Source organism: Xyrauchen texanus, chromosome 28 (assembly GCF_025860055.1).
Source record: "Xyrauchen texanus isolate HMW12.3.18 chromosome 28, RBS_HiC_50CHRs, whole genome shotgun sequence".
In the NCBI taxonomy this organism is placed as follows: Eukaryota; Metazoa; Chordata; class Actinopteri; order Cypriniformes; family Catostomidae; genus Xyrauchen; species Xyrauchen texanus.
Window position 1 is genome coordinate 26,812,798 of NC_068303.1, and position 17,448 is coordinate 26,830,245.

The 17,448-nt window shown below is 37.5% G+C and overlaps 1 protein-coding gene across 1 annotated transcript in view; it reads right to left on the reverse strand.

The window, feature by feature from the left end:
- Positions 1 to 17,448, reverse strand: part of cdh2 (cadherin 2, type 1, N-cadherin (neuronal)) — a 61,788-nt gene that overhangs the window by 40,847 nt on the left and 3,493 nt on the right. Inside the window, exon 2 of the mRNA XM_052095294.1 lies at positions 17,248 to 17,356. Coding sequence (XP_051951254.1) covers positions 17,248 to 17,356 — 109 coding nt within the window. The remainder of the gene's footprint in view (positions 1 to 17,247; positions 17,357 to 17,448) is intronic.

Consider the following 17,448-nt stretch of genomic DNA (forward strand, 5'->3'; position numbering starts at 1 on the left):
TGAACATTAACTGAAGCTCCTCACAAGTATCTACAAAATATTATGCATTACATTGCTGCCACACGTTTGGCTGATAATTGCACGAATAGGTCTATAATTGTTCCTAATAAAGTGCTCAGTGAGTGTATGTATTACAGCATTAGCTGAAAGAGAGTTTCTTACATACTGTATGTACGCAAAATGGATATTATAACTAAAACATACCCAAATTAATTGGAAATAAAAGCTTGTGAATTGGAATTGAATCATGATATCATTATGTATCATGATATATCGAATTGTAACAAGTGAATTCAATATGCATCCTGTGGTGGCTGCTGATACCCAGCCCTACACACACACACACACACACACACACACACACACACACACACACACATGCCTGAATAAATGTTTTGTTTGAAGTGAAATGGATGGTAAGCCACAGAAATCATTAATTGAAGGTTGATGGAGGGAGGAGTAGATTATAAAGGTTTCAGATTATTTGTGTGTGTGTGGGGTCCTCATAAGGATAGCCACACCAGCATGCGATGTGTGTGTGTGTGTGTGTGTGTGCGTGTGTGTGTGTGTGTGTGTGTGTGTGTGTGTGTGTGTGTGTGTGTAGAGTGATTGAAGACTCCCTCGGGTCAATAACCCTGACCACTGTAATCGCTCTTCATTGTGTATCAGAATGACGGGAAATAACAAACAGCAAATAATTACAAACATCTGCACGGGCTCTCACACAGCTGAATGCAGATCATACTGTAATTTACCGACATTGCTCAACAAGCCATACTCCATTTTTACATTTTCAAACAACAGTGTGTGACAATCCATGCATTAAAATGCATTTCGTTCCAAACAAATGTCTGTAATACACCTTAAACCAAGCTATAAATCAGTATACACTTAAATAAAAGAAAGGGACTAAAACAGATTGTATAATCTCCACCAACAACCAAAAAACCAACAACATCCAAGCCTTTGTGTACTATATGTACCTGCGTGTCAATGTGTGTATTCACAAATTCTGTTTATCTGTACTTATAAAACCACAGACTGAAAAAGCAAACAGCAAAACAAAAGAAGACAAAAGCAGGATTAGACTTTCTCAAATCTTGAGTTACCAGAAAAAATTGTGATTTGAGCTCAAGCCATGATTAAATTTAGTGTGTGTACATGCCATGTGTTGGCATCCAGACGTTATTTGTTTAAGAGAAGTTCTTTCTCTTTGATCACACAGTAGCTGAGGGTGAGGGTGATAAAACAGCATTTTATAGAGCCGTGTCAATAAAGGTGTGTTGTGTTCCCACAGACATATGCAAAATATGCCCACACTCCCGAATTCACGGAGAGACTGTAACACAAAACTAAGAACACTGTTGGGGAGGATCACTTAGTATCTAACCCTGAGGGAAAATATTTTGTAACACATCCTAGACATAAGAGAAAATCTGCAAAGAGACTCCGAGAAGCCCTTGAAGAAAACATACAGACAAAATTGTCAAAGAACCACTTTTGCAATTGCACACACACTCAAATGTGGTGAGGATGCAGAATAGTGGGTATTGATTTTTCGCTAGCAGAAATCCATAACCTCCTGTTCAAAACAGATGCCCATTAGATCCTGCAGTTCAGGGCAAAACAACTTTATTGTGGACCCCGAAAAAAGAGATGCACAGTGTGTTTTTGAGCAGGATGTGTGAGAAAGTACCTGTCCTGAGGTGTGACAATGATACCCTCAAACCATGTGAAACATGATTCTAGCGAGACTACGGGGGTTTCAAATGATAACACAGTGCATAATGAGCGACGGAGATCGTTTTTCACTATCGACATTCCTCTGTGAGCTACTCAATACAACACCATTTAACAAAAGGCGCAGAGAGACGCCAGAGAAAGAGTATACCTGCAAATTCAATTTCATGCAGACAGGATTTCGAAAAGTCAAAGTAAAGCTTGTGCCAGAGATGTTGTTTGAAATACTGGGTCAGGACTACGTTACCCATAATGCATCAGGATGGCAGACTGGAGTGTAATGAGATTTGTACAGGCATTGACCCAGATAACCAAGCCCACAAGTGGAGGAGTGTGTGTGTGTGTGTGTGTGTGTGTGTGTGTGTGTGTGTGTGCATGTGTGAAAGGCAAATCTCGGGAATAAAGTTAAACATGCTTGTGGTTTAGTGGACTTTTATGTACTGTATCTTAAAACTTCTGTGAGCAAAAGAATAAATGTATGTTATCATGTCATTTATGTCTGTTAACATAAGTATGTCAGCTTCAGTGTGTGTGTGTGTGTGTGTGTGTATGTGTGTGTGTGTGTGTGTGTGTGTGTGTGTGAATGGTGACAGCTGGGGAGACAGTGGGATACAGTATTGCGGACAAGGACAGACTTTGATATGTGTGTGAGTGCCAGGGGGAATGTATGTGTGTATGCGTGTGTGTGTGTATCAGGATTATCGCCAACTGAGCAGAAATAAATAAGCAAGAGAAGTATTTTAAAATTCTCAAATTACATAACTATGCACAGATGTAAGACAGAACAAACTATCAAACATCTATTCTAGACAAACATACGCTTTTGATTTGTAGTAGGAGTTAAAGACCCAGCTGAACGGTCACGTTTACACGGCTAGTTTTCTTTTGACTCAGGAACAATACTCCCTGCAAAACCGCGCTCAGCCAAATGGGACGAATTAGACCAGGTTGCCTAGCACCATGCTGGTCACCCCTGACAACCCTAAGGCCTCTAGCTTGGGAGCAAAAGCTAATGTTTTTTGCAAAAGGGAGAAATAGAGTTTCATTAGGCCACGTTCTCACACAAAATACCTCCCCCCAGGCTCCCAAAACAATGTTGGCCATGTCAAATCAATCGGCAACACCCAAAGACATCGATATGGGTCCAATAAATCTTGCTAGAGGGAAGCCGACTCTCTCACCTCTCTGGCCATATGGGAAATGCAGTAATAACATCGCGCCAATGCTCAGCTAACATTTAAAGAACATTGCAGCACATGGGCACATTAACTGAGGCCTTCGCACAGGTGAAAAGAGGGAAGGTGATAGTAGAATAAAAGTGAGGCTCAAAAAAGTGGAGACGGAGAACGCAACAAAAGACACAAAAGCAGGACTCAACTGAGGAACGGCTGTCTGAGTGTAAAAACCGCGAGAGCACACACAAGTAAACAACACTTCAAAGGAAAGGGTGAGACAATACAACACAAAGACAGCAATATCAGGGAGGATGAGACAGGCAGGGAGAGAGAAACAGAGAAAGAGAAACAGAAAGATCAAGAAGAGACTGAGGTGATGTCAGTGCTGTAAGTTTTTCAGATGGCCCTTCAGAAGAATGCTGTACAAACAGATATGCCCATCCATTGGTTATTTTAAAGCGACAGTTTGCTAAAAAAAAAAAAATATATATATATATATATATATTATTTGTTTTTCATAATCTTCATGTTGTTGCAACCCTGTATGACTTTCTTTCTTGTATGCAACACAAAAGATGTTAGGACAAACAACAGCCTCAGTCAACATTCACTTCCATTGTATGGACAAAAGATTTAATGAATGTCAAAAAGTAATGTGTTACGTAATCAGATAACTTTAACGAGTTAAGTAATGCAATATATTTTTATATTTTAGTCCATAATATCAGAGTTATTTTTTTAAATAAGTAACGTGTTGCTTTTGAACACCTCTCCTTTACCCGTATTGTGATAAATCAGTAAAATATTCAAGGAGGTGCATGATGGGCATTGTAGTTCTAGAGAGTATGGGCCATGCTTATCAGCGATGGGCAGAGCACAACAAGTCTTCTTTTAGCCCACACTGAGATGTAAAGGAATGCAAATCTGAACGCTTATGTGGAATCCAGTTGTACTACTTATTTTGTAGCGGTGGATTTTTTTTGTGCACTGGAGCTTAAATGAGCAGCTGTCATAAACGTTGCCATTGTCATGACAACAGAGGTGGGTAGTAATGTGCTACATTTACTGTTTTATATTTACTTGAGTAACTTGGAGAAATGTACTTTTATGAGTGTGTTTTATGATGGGTACTTTTCATTCTTAAGTAAATTTGTGATGATTTTTTTTTACTTTTACTTATTTACAATGGGTTGCATTCCTGTCTTTACATTACTGATTTAAATTAAATAAGTGTTAATAAATGCGTAATTTATTGAGATATTTGAATGGGAACTTCACAGCTGTTCAACACTACAGCAGCAAGCGCGCAAAACCAAAAAGTTCTTCACTCCACACAATACCAAGAAAAGTATACATTTCAAGATTAAAATTGCAGAAAAGTATTTTTTATCCTTAAAACTTAAGAAAACACAATGAGATTGTTATAATGTGGGCTTGTCTGTATCATGGTGATACTCATTCATTTTCTGCGTGAATCTGTAACAGGCTCTTCTGACCTCAGTTTACATTTTTATATCAGCACTGCAACATATCAGTCCCTACTGTATAAATCCTGGTAAACATCCACGTTAAGTGCAAATGTTTTGCCCCGACATCGACTGTGCAAAGTTGTCTAATGGACAACACGCTTAAAAAACACAGAGATAAGGTGCAATTTACCCCCTTGGTGTTTAAAATGAATTATTTAAATTATTTTGACACTAACAATGCTGGAACTACATTAAACTAAATTCACACAAGACATAAATGTGAATGTGTTCAGTGTTCTGTGAAGTAATGAATAAAGCAAGATCTTACTTAAGTGTATAATTAAACTTTATATATAATTTGGAACTGTGTGATATTGTTCACGTTTTTCCACTGTAATTATTACTGCAAAAAGGTTTCCAAACTTCTCTTCTAATTGACAGATTCATCCGAATCTCAGAATTGTCCTTAAAGTGATAATTCAGCCTTTAATTAATATTATATCATAATTTCCCCACCCTCATGTTCTTCCAACCCCAAGAAACTTTCTGTATTCTGTGAAACCCAAAAGATGTTAGACAGAATGTTAGGGACTGACAGTCTCAGCCACCATTCCCTTTCAAATAATGGAGGGGAAAAAACATGCAGTGAATGTAAACGATGATTAAGGTGATGTAAACGATCTCCTTATAGGAATAATTAACATTTACATTTCTCACATCATTTACTCACCCTCATGCCATCCCAGATGTTTTATTTTCTTCTGCTGCTGAACACAGAGATTTTTATTAGAATATCTCAGCTCTGTTAGTTTACACTAGAATGCAAGTAAATGGGTACCAAAACACTGAAGCTCAGAAAGCACATAAAGGCAGCATTAAAGGGATTCAAATGACACTCGTTAAATCTGTCTTCAGAAGGGATATGATAGGTGTGGGTGAGAAACAGATCAATATTTAAATCCTTTTTTACTAATAAATCTCCACTTTCACATTCTTCTTGTTTTTAGTGATACAATTATTTGTGCATATCGCCACCTACTGGACAGGGAGGAAAATTAATTGTAAAAAAGGGCTTTATATATTATAAAGTTATATATATTTATCTGTTTCTCACCCACACCTATCATATTGCTTATGAAAATCATTGGAGTCATATGGATTACTTTTACGCTGTCTTTCTGTGCTTTCTAGAGCTTCAAAGTTCTGGTCACGATTCACTTGCACTGTATGGACCAACAGAGCTGAGATATTCTTCTAAAAATCTAGTGTACAGCAGAAGAAAGTCATGAGAGTGAGAGACATTTTTTGGTGAACTTTCCCTTTAATTTAATGCATGGAAGAAAGAAGTCATATAGGTTTGGAACAACATGGTGAATTATGACAATTTCCATTAATAACAGTGATATAAATAATAATATTATTATTAATAATAATAATCATTCTGTAATTCATCTTAAATGTGTATCATGTACTAGAATATAGGAGAGTAACATTCATTACGTTCTATGTGAAAGTAATGAGTTACTCACTACATGAGTATTCTTTTTATTGGATACTTTCTTACTCTTACTCAAGTCATTTTTAACATTATTACTTTAACTTCTACTTGAGTAATTCTTTTTTTAAGTAATTGTACTTTTACTTGAGTAAAGTTTTTAGCTACTCTACCCACCTTTACATGACAATCACAGCAAGAGTTTAAAAAAATTCGCGATTTATTCATGTAGGCTGCATTTAAAAGTGTGTAAACACATTTTCGTGGTATAATACAGCACAGGCATAAGCTGGAGAAGTCTTCCCATGGCTACGGCATGATTATACAGATACATAGAAAGTGGAATGTTCGCTGACTGTTTGTGCATTCGAATTGCTTTGATTTAAAGTTGCCCGCAACTACTTCTCTAGGATCAGTTTGCATCCGAACTGCCCTGTGTTAACATTTTAATATTCAATATTCAATTAAAATGTAATATTTAATATTCAGTTGGGTGAAATGTGATTGATTCATGTATAAATACACGTTGCATTAAAAAAAATCAGTAAACGTGTTTAGGCAGAGGGATAATAAGACTAGTATACAACTGGCCACGGCATGATATACTGGATGAAATACTCGCACAATTCACTGACTAATGCAGCTGAACTTCTCCATGATACAGCTCCCCTTACCTGGGACAATGGGATGAGAAAAGCTGACTCTGGATCAGCAGCTGCGAGCAACGTACTACATGGTTTGTGTATGCAGACAAAATGTCTTAATTTCTTAAAACGTTCAACATTTTTGTTCTATAATAAACAAGTTATTTGATTCGTGAAACATAAAGTTTTGAGGACATTTTGGTAGCATTAAAAACGATTCCATTCATGTTGTATCAACATGCGCATCTTCAGTTGTACACGATCCACCAGTGGTGTCCGCACAGTGGATCAGCTCAAAACAAGCTTGCACTAAGATGACTTGAGTGAAAAATATTCATTTATTCATCAGACTTATTCCTTGAACATATTAGGTTGGCATTCCCCACTGAATTTTATCCTGACTTCTGAAAAACATCTTAAGTTGACTCTGACATTATCGATGGGCAAGGCACAAGATGACATATATGATGCAGGTTCAAGTGTTGGACTTTTCTGCTTTAGGTAAGACAGGGGTTATTCTTTATTATTCATGTTGGCTGCCATGTCGATGGAAAAACAAATCATATATTCAAGTTATTAAGTTTTTATTTTATATATGACGAGAAGTCCTACTGATTGTAGACTTTCTAAATATCTGTTTGTTTAGTATGTTGTTTTGACATGAGTATTGTACAGTAGCTAGCATGACATGTAATGTCGCTAGATAGTTCTTGTATTTGTATTGAATGCACAGCAGAAGAGAGAATAGCAGAAAAGTACATTTTTATTAATTAAATATTTTATGAGAATTGTAACAAGTTACTTTTAAAAGTAACGTTACCCAACACTGATGCTGAATGAGACATACATACTGCTTAACATCTTTTGTGTTTCATGGGAGACAGAAAGCCATATACTCTAGGTTTGAACCAAGAAAAGGAAATGTTAGGCCGAATGTTAGCCTCAGTCACCATTCATTTTCATTGTATGGAAAAAAGATGCAAGGAAAGTAAATGGTGACTGAGACTATCATACTGCCTAACATCTCCTTTTGTGTTCTGCAGAAGATAGAAAGTCATGCAGGTCTGGAACAACATGCTGCATGAGTAACTAATGATAGATTTGTAATTTTGTCCCTTTAAGCTTGACAGAAGAAGTCACATGAGCCGGTCCAATTATCACCTCCTGCACCTGCTAATTCCTGTGCCAGCTAATGTCTTTTCTCATTAAACTCTAGAGAAATAATATTTAATAGCCATCCCCTTCTCTCCAGTTGCATTCATAATCTCAGTGCATGCATAAAAAGTGGACCCATATCGGGCACAGCTGCGATCCATTGTCCTGTATCACGATAGCTTTACCCCGATCCAAATATATCCCTCCATCTTGCAGGAAACGCAAAAATTACACTTCACACTCTCCCTCCTCGCAAAGCTGCTGACACACCTAAATAGGCGAGTGAGCTGATAGCAGAAGCAGAGGTGTGAAGGGAAGGGGAACGAGTGGAAGGGTGTAATAATGATGGGCCGGAGCGTTCATTCAAATACTGCAGAAACCTTACACAGATCAGAACTGGACACATGTCATTCCAGCTGTCCTCTCTCTCTCTAATGTAGACTATCCTAACTGCTGTAAAACCACAAAGACAAATACTTAATGGGAACATACCATAGACTTCTATTGTTTTTTATAAACTGTCAAAAGGGGTAACCTGCAACTGTTACCTTAAGAAGCCATTTCTGCTTGATCTAAACCTTAAAATTTGTTTTGATGGTGTAACCTAATGTAATCTGGTTGATTTAGACAGTTTGACTTGGATCAAACCAATTAAATTAGATGAAACACATGAAGCACATTTTTAGGTTAACGTTTTTGTTTAGTGCTTAAATTATAATTACTATAGTCTAGCCCCAACTTTTCCCATACAATATGTTTTACTTTTAGCAGTATTTGTACAGTATTACATATATAAAGTGGTAACAATTTACAATAAGTTTCTATTTGTTAACATACTTTTTGGCATTAAGTATCATGAACTAACATTGGATAATGATCTTTTACATTACTCTTAGTAATGTTAATTTATCATAATACAATTGTTAATAGTTAGTTCATATTCAGCATTAACTAATGATGACATATAAAAGAAATTTAAGCATTTATTAGAATAGTTTGACATAAAAATTAACCAAGCTTAATAAGTATGTTAATAATAAAAATTATTGTTCATTGTTATTTGATGATAACTAATGTTTATGAATACAACATTATTGTAGAGTGAGACTACATATAAATCAAATATTACAGTTTCGGCTTTAAGAGCCAGTTTTCCAATTTAGGACATCCTCAATTGTCCCCTAAAGGAGTTTTTTTTTTTTTTTGTAGATGTAGCTCACTTTTGAGGATAATTGTGTCTGTAAATTATATCTAAGTACACACACTTACAGAGAGTGGATCTTGGATTTCCCTGATTGTTGGGGGGGTGTGAAGGGTAGGGGGTACTTACAGCTGTCAACCAGCAGGCTCTGATGGCATTATATCTATATATGACACACACGTACGTGCAATCAGGAAATGCAGTGTTGTTGTTATATGCCATTAGGATCGGATTAACTCATCATTTACCATCATCGAATAAACAGATTTTAGATCTGAATAACTTGCACACTCACACACAATTGTGTCTACAACTGTAACCCTTTAAGGATAAAGAGTAGAATAACATAAATACCAGCCAGATTAAAGCGGAGGGGGTTTTGGATGGGTGACGAGACGGGGCGACACAAGAGGACGGGGGGTGGGCATAAAACGAGAGGGGTGGGAGCGAGGGCTTCAGATGTTAACGTCTGCTAAATTTTGAATTCCTGTGTATTTGTTGACTCGCATTCTTCAACTCTGCGGTAGCCATACATGCCACAAGTCATTCGAAACCATACACACACATCCAGCACACACACAACTGTACTCTAAGAGTGTGTGTCCCATATCTTCCTACTGCAGGATGGAAGAAGGAGAGATTTGGCAGAGCATGAAAAAGACCACCACAGCCATAGTAGTGCATCTACACACACACACACACACACACACAAACACACAAGGAGTGTGAGAGAGAAAAACATCGCTCATACAGTGTCCGTTTAAACATGGTTGTGTTTAGTTTATGCATACAGTGAATCATTGTGATGGTACCGATGACATCATAATGGGCCTTTTCATGTAACCGTGACACACTAAAAGCATTCAGGAATGATTCACAAATTTTCAGCCAGCATCTAAGAAAATTGAGAAAGACATACAATAACCTTCCAGTAATTTGTTTCCATCCTTTTTTCTGCTCTCTGGTCTGCATTTTTGTTCTTCAAACATGTTCTAAATTCAGATTAGCACCATTGTCCTCTATTCCAATCCAAAATTTCAAGCTAACCTTCATATCTCTCAATCATCCTCCCTCCCGAAACCCCCTGACTCCATCTGATGATTGAAACCAGACTTGAGTATAGTTCAGCCACCCCCGCAATCTTGTAGTGATCCAGCCAGGCATGCAGAGGTCAGGCCAAGCTGACCAGTGTGTATGTGGGAGAGATTGTGAGCGGTGGGCTTCTAAACCGCAGGCTCTGTTTAGCAGCAGTCACCCTGTGATGATATAGTGAGGGCAAAAAACACAAAACTGCCTTTTACAGCCAGCACTGCATAAACACACACTTATGCACTCATACATAATCAAATAAGGATCTTTAGGTCTTTCTGCGTAACCACACTGTGATTAGCATACTCGCCACATAATTACCTGTTTCCTGTGTTTAAACACTATTACTGAGTAAAGTATGTCTAAAATGCCTTAAGGAATACATTTAACGATCAATAATACTCAGAGTATGAAAACACCAACCACACCCATATTATTCTCTTCTCATCCAACTCTCTTTCTTTCTCTCTCTCTCTCTCTCTCTCTCTCTCTCTCTCTCTCTCTCCACCCCTCCCCTCGAAACAATATGGTCAGCACAGTAGGAAGGGATCCATCATTACTACAGAAACTAGGGCATCCCATACGAACTTGCATTGTGTGTTTTAAAGCATGTGCGTGAGTGCATTTTTATGAGCATGAGAAAGAAATTCATGCACAAAATCAGAGAGACAACAGAGTTTTTGGGTCACCTGACCTCTAATAGCAAAAAGCCTGAAAGAATAGAATCAGACAGTTGCCATGACACCAAAGCACCCAATAATTATCCCCGACAGTCAAAAGGGGCTTTCGCATGCACATGCAAGATAGAGAAATACAAGTCTTTAGACTTGTGTTTGCATTGCATTCAAACACCCTCAAGCAATCTGAATTAGTGGTCGACCGATATGGGTTTTTTATTGGCCAATGCCAATATCCAGAGAGCAGGGTGGCCGATAGGATGATACAATGCTGATATTATAACACAATGTAATATAGTAAATAGCATAAACATTAAATTGCTAAAAGAAAAAAACATACTCTTTTTTTTTTTTTAGCACTATATTTACTCAATAATCTAAAATTAATATTGTATTTTAAATGGTAGATAGCAGTTTCTTCTGATTTCTGTTTAGTCGTCACATTTTTGCAATTTATTTGCACATAAAGAAATTAATAACACATTATATAGGAAGTCCCACCTTACAGATAAAACAGCCAATCACCTTTTAGATACAGACATCACCTGTCAATCAACTCGAAAATGTGCATGCGCATTAGCTATAAATATTTATCAGCCTCAGCGAAATATCGGTCAACCACTAATCTGAATCCTGCAAGCTTTACCATACCGACAATAGATCATAACAGTCTGGTTCCGGAAGTCAAAATCCCATAAATTTTTATTCTAAAGGGAACTGATTTTTAACAATAATTTATAAACCTTTAAAGACAGATCTACTGTGAGCTCTGGGTGTTAATCGATAACATATTCTTCTGTTGAAGCTAATAGTCTGCATCCAATGAGCGGCAGTTCTGCGGCCATAAACCCCTTGTTGATGAGAGAGGTCAATGGAAAATGGCCAGGGCAGCCTTTCCCAAAAGCATCATAAGCCTATGTAGATGACAGAAAGCACTGGCATCAATGGTCTCATCGATCTCTCTTAAGCTTGAGATGCTTTTGGGAAACGCAGCTTACAGTGGTTCTAGTGTACAGAAGGCTACGTTAACTCAGGTAACCACTCTGTACAATTGTAGCAGCAGGACAGCATCTCAGAATGCACAACATGTTGAACCTTGTGGTGGATGGGCTACAATAGCAGGTTGGACACATTATTAGGACCATTGTATTCCTAATAAAGTGCTCAATGAGTGTATACTAAATAATATCCTGAAGGAAAACAATCCACCAATCAAATAATTTCCACAAACAAAGTGCGCCAAACAAGGACTGCAGTAACCGACCGCTCTCATTTTAAACTGGAAATGACGCAATCAATTCTCAAACTACTTTTACTTGCAAATATCTGAATATTTTGCACTAAAATATACTGTTTCCATACTTAAAATTAACAACTTTAAATCAATAGTTTTATATGTTTCTATTGTTTTTAATTCCATTACATCATTCACAATGCTTCATGGGATTGTAGGTTATTATATTAGTTCAAGTACTCGGTTTTGTATCATTTTTTTGTCAGATCTTCTAATAGGGTCAACTTCTTTGCTTCAAATCAAAGTTTGTAATGTTGTGATTCACCTTGGAGCTTACTGAGTTGGTTCATTGCTTAGAACTCTTTTATAAAGTAATTTATGAAGAGCCTATGAAAAACAAAAATGGAAAAAATACTTCCGGAACCAACACGGCTGAAAAAGTGGGCAGGCACTGATGAACCATGAACAGTCTTTGATAACCAACAAACATGGCCCAAGTCAAGTCAATGTCATTATTTGCTCTACAGAATAAACTATGTTTTCGAAGAGTAAAGCACTTTTCTAAAAATATCTGTCTAAAGGGCTGATGTCACATTGGACAGCTTCACGCCTCCCCCTGTGGTAACAGACCCTAAGACCAGCTGACTAAAGAAACTGCTGAGCCTGAAATTTTTACAGTGATTTAATGCAAAATTAACAGGTGCACATACACAAAAACATTAATGAGAGAGTGTGTTGATATTGTGGTCCACGGTAATCCTGGTATGTCTGGTACAGACCATCTGAAAAGGCGACAGTCTGGAAAGTGTATTTAACTATAACGTTCTAATGGCTTTTCTTTGTCTTTCTCAGGTTCTCCGCCCAATGAATTCTTTCTTTCTCACATGCATCAGCTCTCACACATATGTATGCTGACGGTCTGATCAATACTCTCAGGGTCTTTGTTTTGCCAGATCGATTTAGGGTAATGAAGTCCATGTGGCCAAAAACTCCACAGTAAGAGAGAGAGATTGTCAAGCAACAGAGATTTGACTGTATGTGGATCAAAGGTTTGTGCTTAAAAGGGGTCACGTCTTTCTCTCATCTGTTGTACTCTGCCTCTTTAACACACAATACCTCTCTAAACAGCCATTAATTAATCATGTATCCTCCTTCTGTTGTATTTAAAGAGTTGTAAGGAATGCATTTGTGCATATTTGTCCAGTCATCAAGCATAAAAAATCGAATACACAGTTGTTAACAGTGTGATCTTTAAAGTGTGAATTGCCAGACATTTTAATTTTCTTTTGTAATGTGAAAAAATGTGCCCTGAAAAAAGTCGTAACTGCAATTGTTACCTTAAGAAGCTTTTTTTGTATTTTACCTAATCTAACACTTTAAATTTGTTTTGTTGGTGTAATGTGTTCAGCTTGAGTCAGACATGTTAAATAATATTTTTGACTAGAATCAAATTAGTTAATTTAGATGTTACCACATGAAGCACATTTAGGTTAGCATGTTTCCAGTGCTAGTACAAGACTGCATCAGTATCTGACTATTTCATGAAAGTGGGAGTTATAAAGCCAGATTTAATGTTTGTTTGCTAAACAAAATGCCTACAATAGCTATTTGGCTATTTGTTACATTGTGGCCCATGGAAAAAGGAGAGTTATACAGGTCTGGATCAACATGGGACCAAGTAAATGATGTGAATTTTCATTTTTGGGTAAACTATACTTTTAAGAAAGTGAGTTAAGAAATCAAATAGCCAATTTTAAAGTCATGCTGGCTTTAAGAGCTATGGCAATAAACTATGGTCACTTAAATAAACAAGATAATTAAATCTGAACTGAACTCTGTGACTGTGATTTTGTTAAAAACCAAATAAACAAGTAAAGAACAATCATACCACTCCAGCAAGTCTTGCTCTCACTCCAGGTTTTTGGTTTTCTCCTTTAATTATGTCAGCTCATTATCACTGGCATTCACACACATGCAACATCATTTTGGTGGCTGAACATATAAGACAATAGCATGCGTGGTAATCTTTAGAAAGCTCATTAAGGACTTCAAATTTAATTTCAAAACACTTAAGGGACAAAAGCACCAGGAGTACCCACCCCCCAATTTCTACCTTTCACTCTGACTGTTTCTTACTCTCACTCCCCCAACAACTCTAATACGGCCTGTATTCCCGTAACTGTTCTTTAATTCCACCTCACTCAACCCATTGAGGGGCAATGAACCGCATGCTGATGACCTCACAGTCATGCTCTGATTGGTCGATCTTGGTGACCAGCAGCCCCCACAAGGCCAAGACAAAGAAAGACACTCTATCTCTGTCACTCTCTCCCCCTCTATGTGTTGACTCATTATTGTTTTTCTACACTTTTCTCTTAGTTATTCCCCAAAACAGGAAGATCTAAAAGTTCTGTTCACTCAGATCGAAAGTGATCAAAAACAAACACTGCCGTTTGGCACGACACGTTGAGTGTACGCCGATACAGTATTCACTCTCACCCACTGCATCTTCCTCTGATCATCTGCTCTCTCCTTCTTTAAAACAGATAAAACGAAGTAAAAACAAGTTCATCTGAAAACAAGAAGGCCACATAGAGAGATATATTCATACTCAGTGGTTAAAAGGGTCTTGAGTAAGGCATATCAAGGAACAGAATAAATTACTCCTTTAGTAAAACAAGTTTGTCTTAAAAGTTCAAAGATCTATCTCTTTTCAGATGCAATGGAAAAAAGATATGAGGGGCAAAATAAGCATGCGAACAGGAGATGATTGAGGCTTAGGGAAAAAAAAGAACGAAAAATCAAGGTTTATTGTTGCAGTTGAAATAAAAATTCCGAAGAACAGCAAAAATTGCTTAAGCTCATTCTTTTCACAAAGTCGGGTCAGTGAGACAGCACTAACTGTACATTCCTGTGTCCCACTTAAAAAGAAAAGGAGCGACAGTGGGGGATAGTGAGTGAAAAAGAGACTGCAGGGGAGAAGAGAAAGTCTTCATCTCGAAGTCATTTGCCTAAAAAGGATGTGATGAATGAGTGTCAGGGACACAAAACATCCGCATCATGTTAAACAAGAGACTCCCCCAGTGCTCAGTTAGGGGGATGGAGAAAGAAAAAAGGGGGGTGGGGGGTTACTGAAAGAGAGAAATGAAATGGTGTATTAATATTCAAATTATTGTGTCCATTGGCAAAAGCCACTATGCGTAACAGAGTTCACATTGACTTACTAACCGGATAGGCTTTTCTGAGCACAAGTCTGAAATGGTAATGAAATAAGAGCTTCTTTTGTGTTTGTGTGGGCAATATGATTGCTCACCTTTCCACTGAAAAGGACATAGGAAGTGAAGATCAAATGACTGGTCTTTGTGAGCAAGGCAGAACTGGGTCATCAGCAGTTCCTGACACATACACACTCACACACACACACTTGGGAAATTCCTTTCAGGGTGTGATATGTGGACTCTCAGTGTGAACTTTAAAGCCAGGGGTTATTTGTTTTATTGTAATTGTCACAGGTCAGTGTATGTGTATATTTGGGAGTGTCTGAGGATCCCTGAATTCATTACCATTGGTTAGCAACATTAGTTAAAGAGATAGTTCATCCAAAAATTAGAATTCTCTCATCATTTACTCACTCTCATGCCATTCCAGATTTGTATGACTTTCTATATTCTGCTGAACAAAAACGAAGATTTTCAGAAGAATATCTCAGCTCTGTAGGTCCATACAATGTAAGTGAATTGTGGCCTTTGGTGGAACTTTGAGGCTTCAAAAAGCACACATAGGCAGCATAAAAGTAATCCACACGACTCCAGTAGTTAAATCCATGTCTTCAGAAGTGATATGATAGGTGTGGATGAGAAACAGTTCAATATTTAAGTACTTTTTACAATTAAGTATCTTCCCTGCCCAGTAGATAGTGGTATGCACAAAGAATGTGAAACACCCAAAAAGAAGAAAATGATTTTTAGTAAAAAAGGAATGAAATGTTGATCTGTCTTTCACCCACACATATATTGCTTTTGAAGATATCGAGTTAACCACCAAAGTCATATGAATTACTTTTATGCTGCCTTTATCTGCATTTTTGGAACTTCACATTTCTGGCCAACATTCACTTGCATTATATGGATATATTCTTCTAAACATCTTTGGTTGTGTTAAGCTGAAGAAAGAACGTCATACACATCTGGGTCTAGGATGGCAAGAGGGTGAGTAGATGATGAGAGAATTTTAATTTTTGGGTGAACTATTCCTTTAATATGAACTAACAATGTTAAATTACTTTCATTACTGCAGTTACCAATCTTGGTTAATGTTCATTTCAACATATACTGAAATATATTTTATGTTTTTTAAAAGTTCCATATGTTAACATTAGTTACTGCATTATGTACTAACAATGAACAGTTATATTTTCATAAAATAACAAGATAAATAAATGCGGTAAATATATTTTGTACATTATACCTAATGCATTTACTAATGTTAACTAATATAACCTTGTTGTAAAGTGTTACTATTTCATTTCATATTTCTGGACTCTTTCTTCCTCAGGAACCATGAACAAGTCAACGATATGGAAATATAAAAACTATATGTTGGCTGTTAGAAGTCAGAAATACTTTCCAACCAGAAAAGGCACACCTGCCTTTGCCATCTGGCACTTTTCTTTTACTGAACTTTAAGACAAATATATTTAGCTTTAAAATATTACACATAAAAGATGTTGACGTAATTATGAGCCATGGCTATAACTGGTGGTTTTGATTAGTTTATCTACTGGAAATGTAAAATTTAAACTTATGCCCTTTACAGAGCAGTAATTAAACATGACACAAGGATGTTGTAAGGCCTCCCAAGTTTACAGCCACAGCAGAAATGTGGCTCTGCCAAGGCTCAAAGACAGCTGGGCTGTATTTGACTGAATGAATGGAAATGGCTGAATGTGATCCATGCCATTGATTGACTATATAGATACGTGCTGGTTCGATCAAAGCCATCGACCAGGGGGGGACTTTCAACTGTGTGTGAAACCACGGTGGTGTTTGCCGATTCTGCCCCTCAAATATTTCACATTGAGACCCTTCAAAACACATTCCTCCAAAACAGTGAGCTGTTCTCCTTCTCTTAAGTCCCCTCTCTATGAACACCCCCTTCTAAAGCAACAATAACGCTTAACCCCCCACCCCGGGTTTTCACAAACACACACAAAACCATGCCCTTCCCCCATCCAATGGACACTCTCTTCCCAACAGCCACTTGTAGAGAATCAGAGGGGAATCCGTGGAAAGGGACCACTTTGCCATACATCTTACATTAGCATTCAGCATTTAATAGAAAACAAATTCAAGAAAACATTCTTGTTTACCTTTGAGAAGAACTTGTCCCTCTGTGATGACATCACCGGTCATGACATCATATTGTTTCTCTGCAAAACCGGGCTGACATGGCATGGCCCCTGTGCCTTGGACTGCCACCTGCCAAAAGACAGTGCCACAGACAAATTAATCCCCTGATTAATGGTGATTAATAAACATCACCCTTCAGCATGGTCCAACATACACCACAG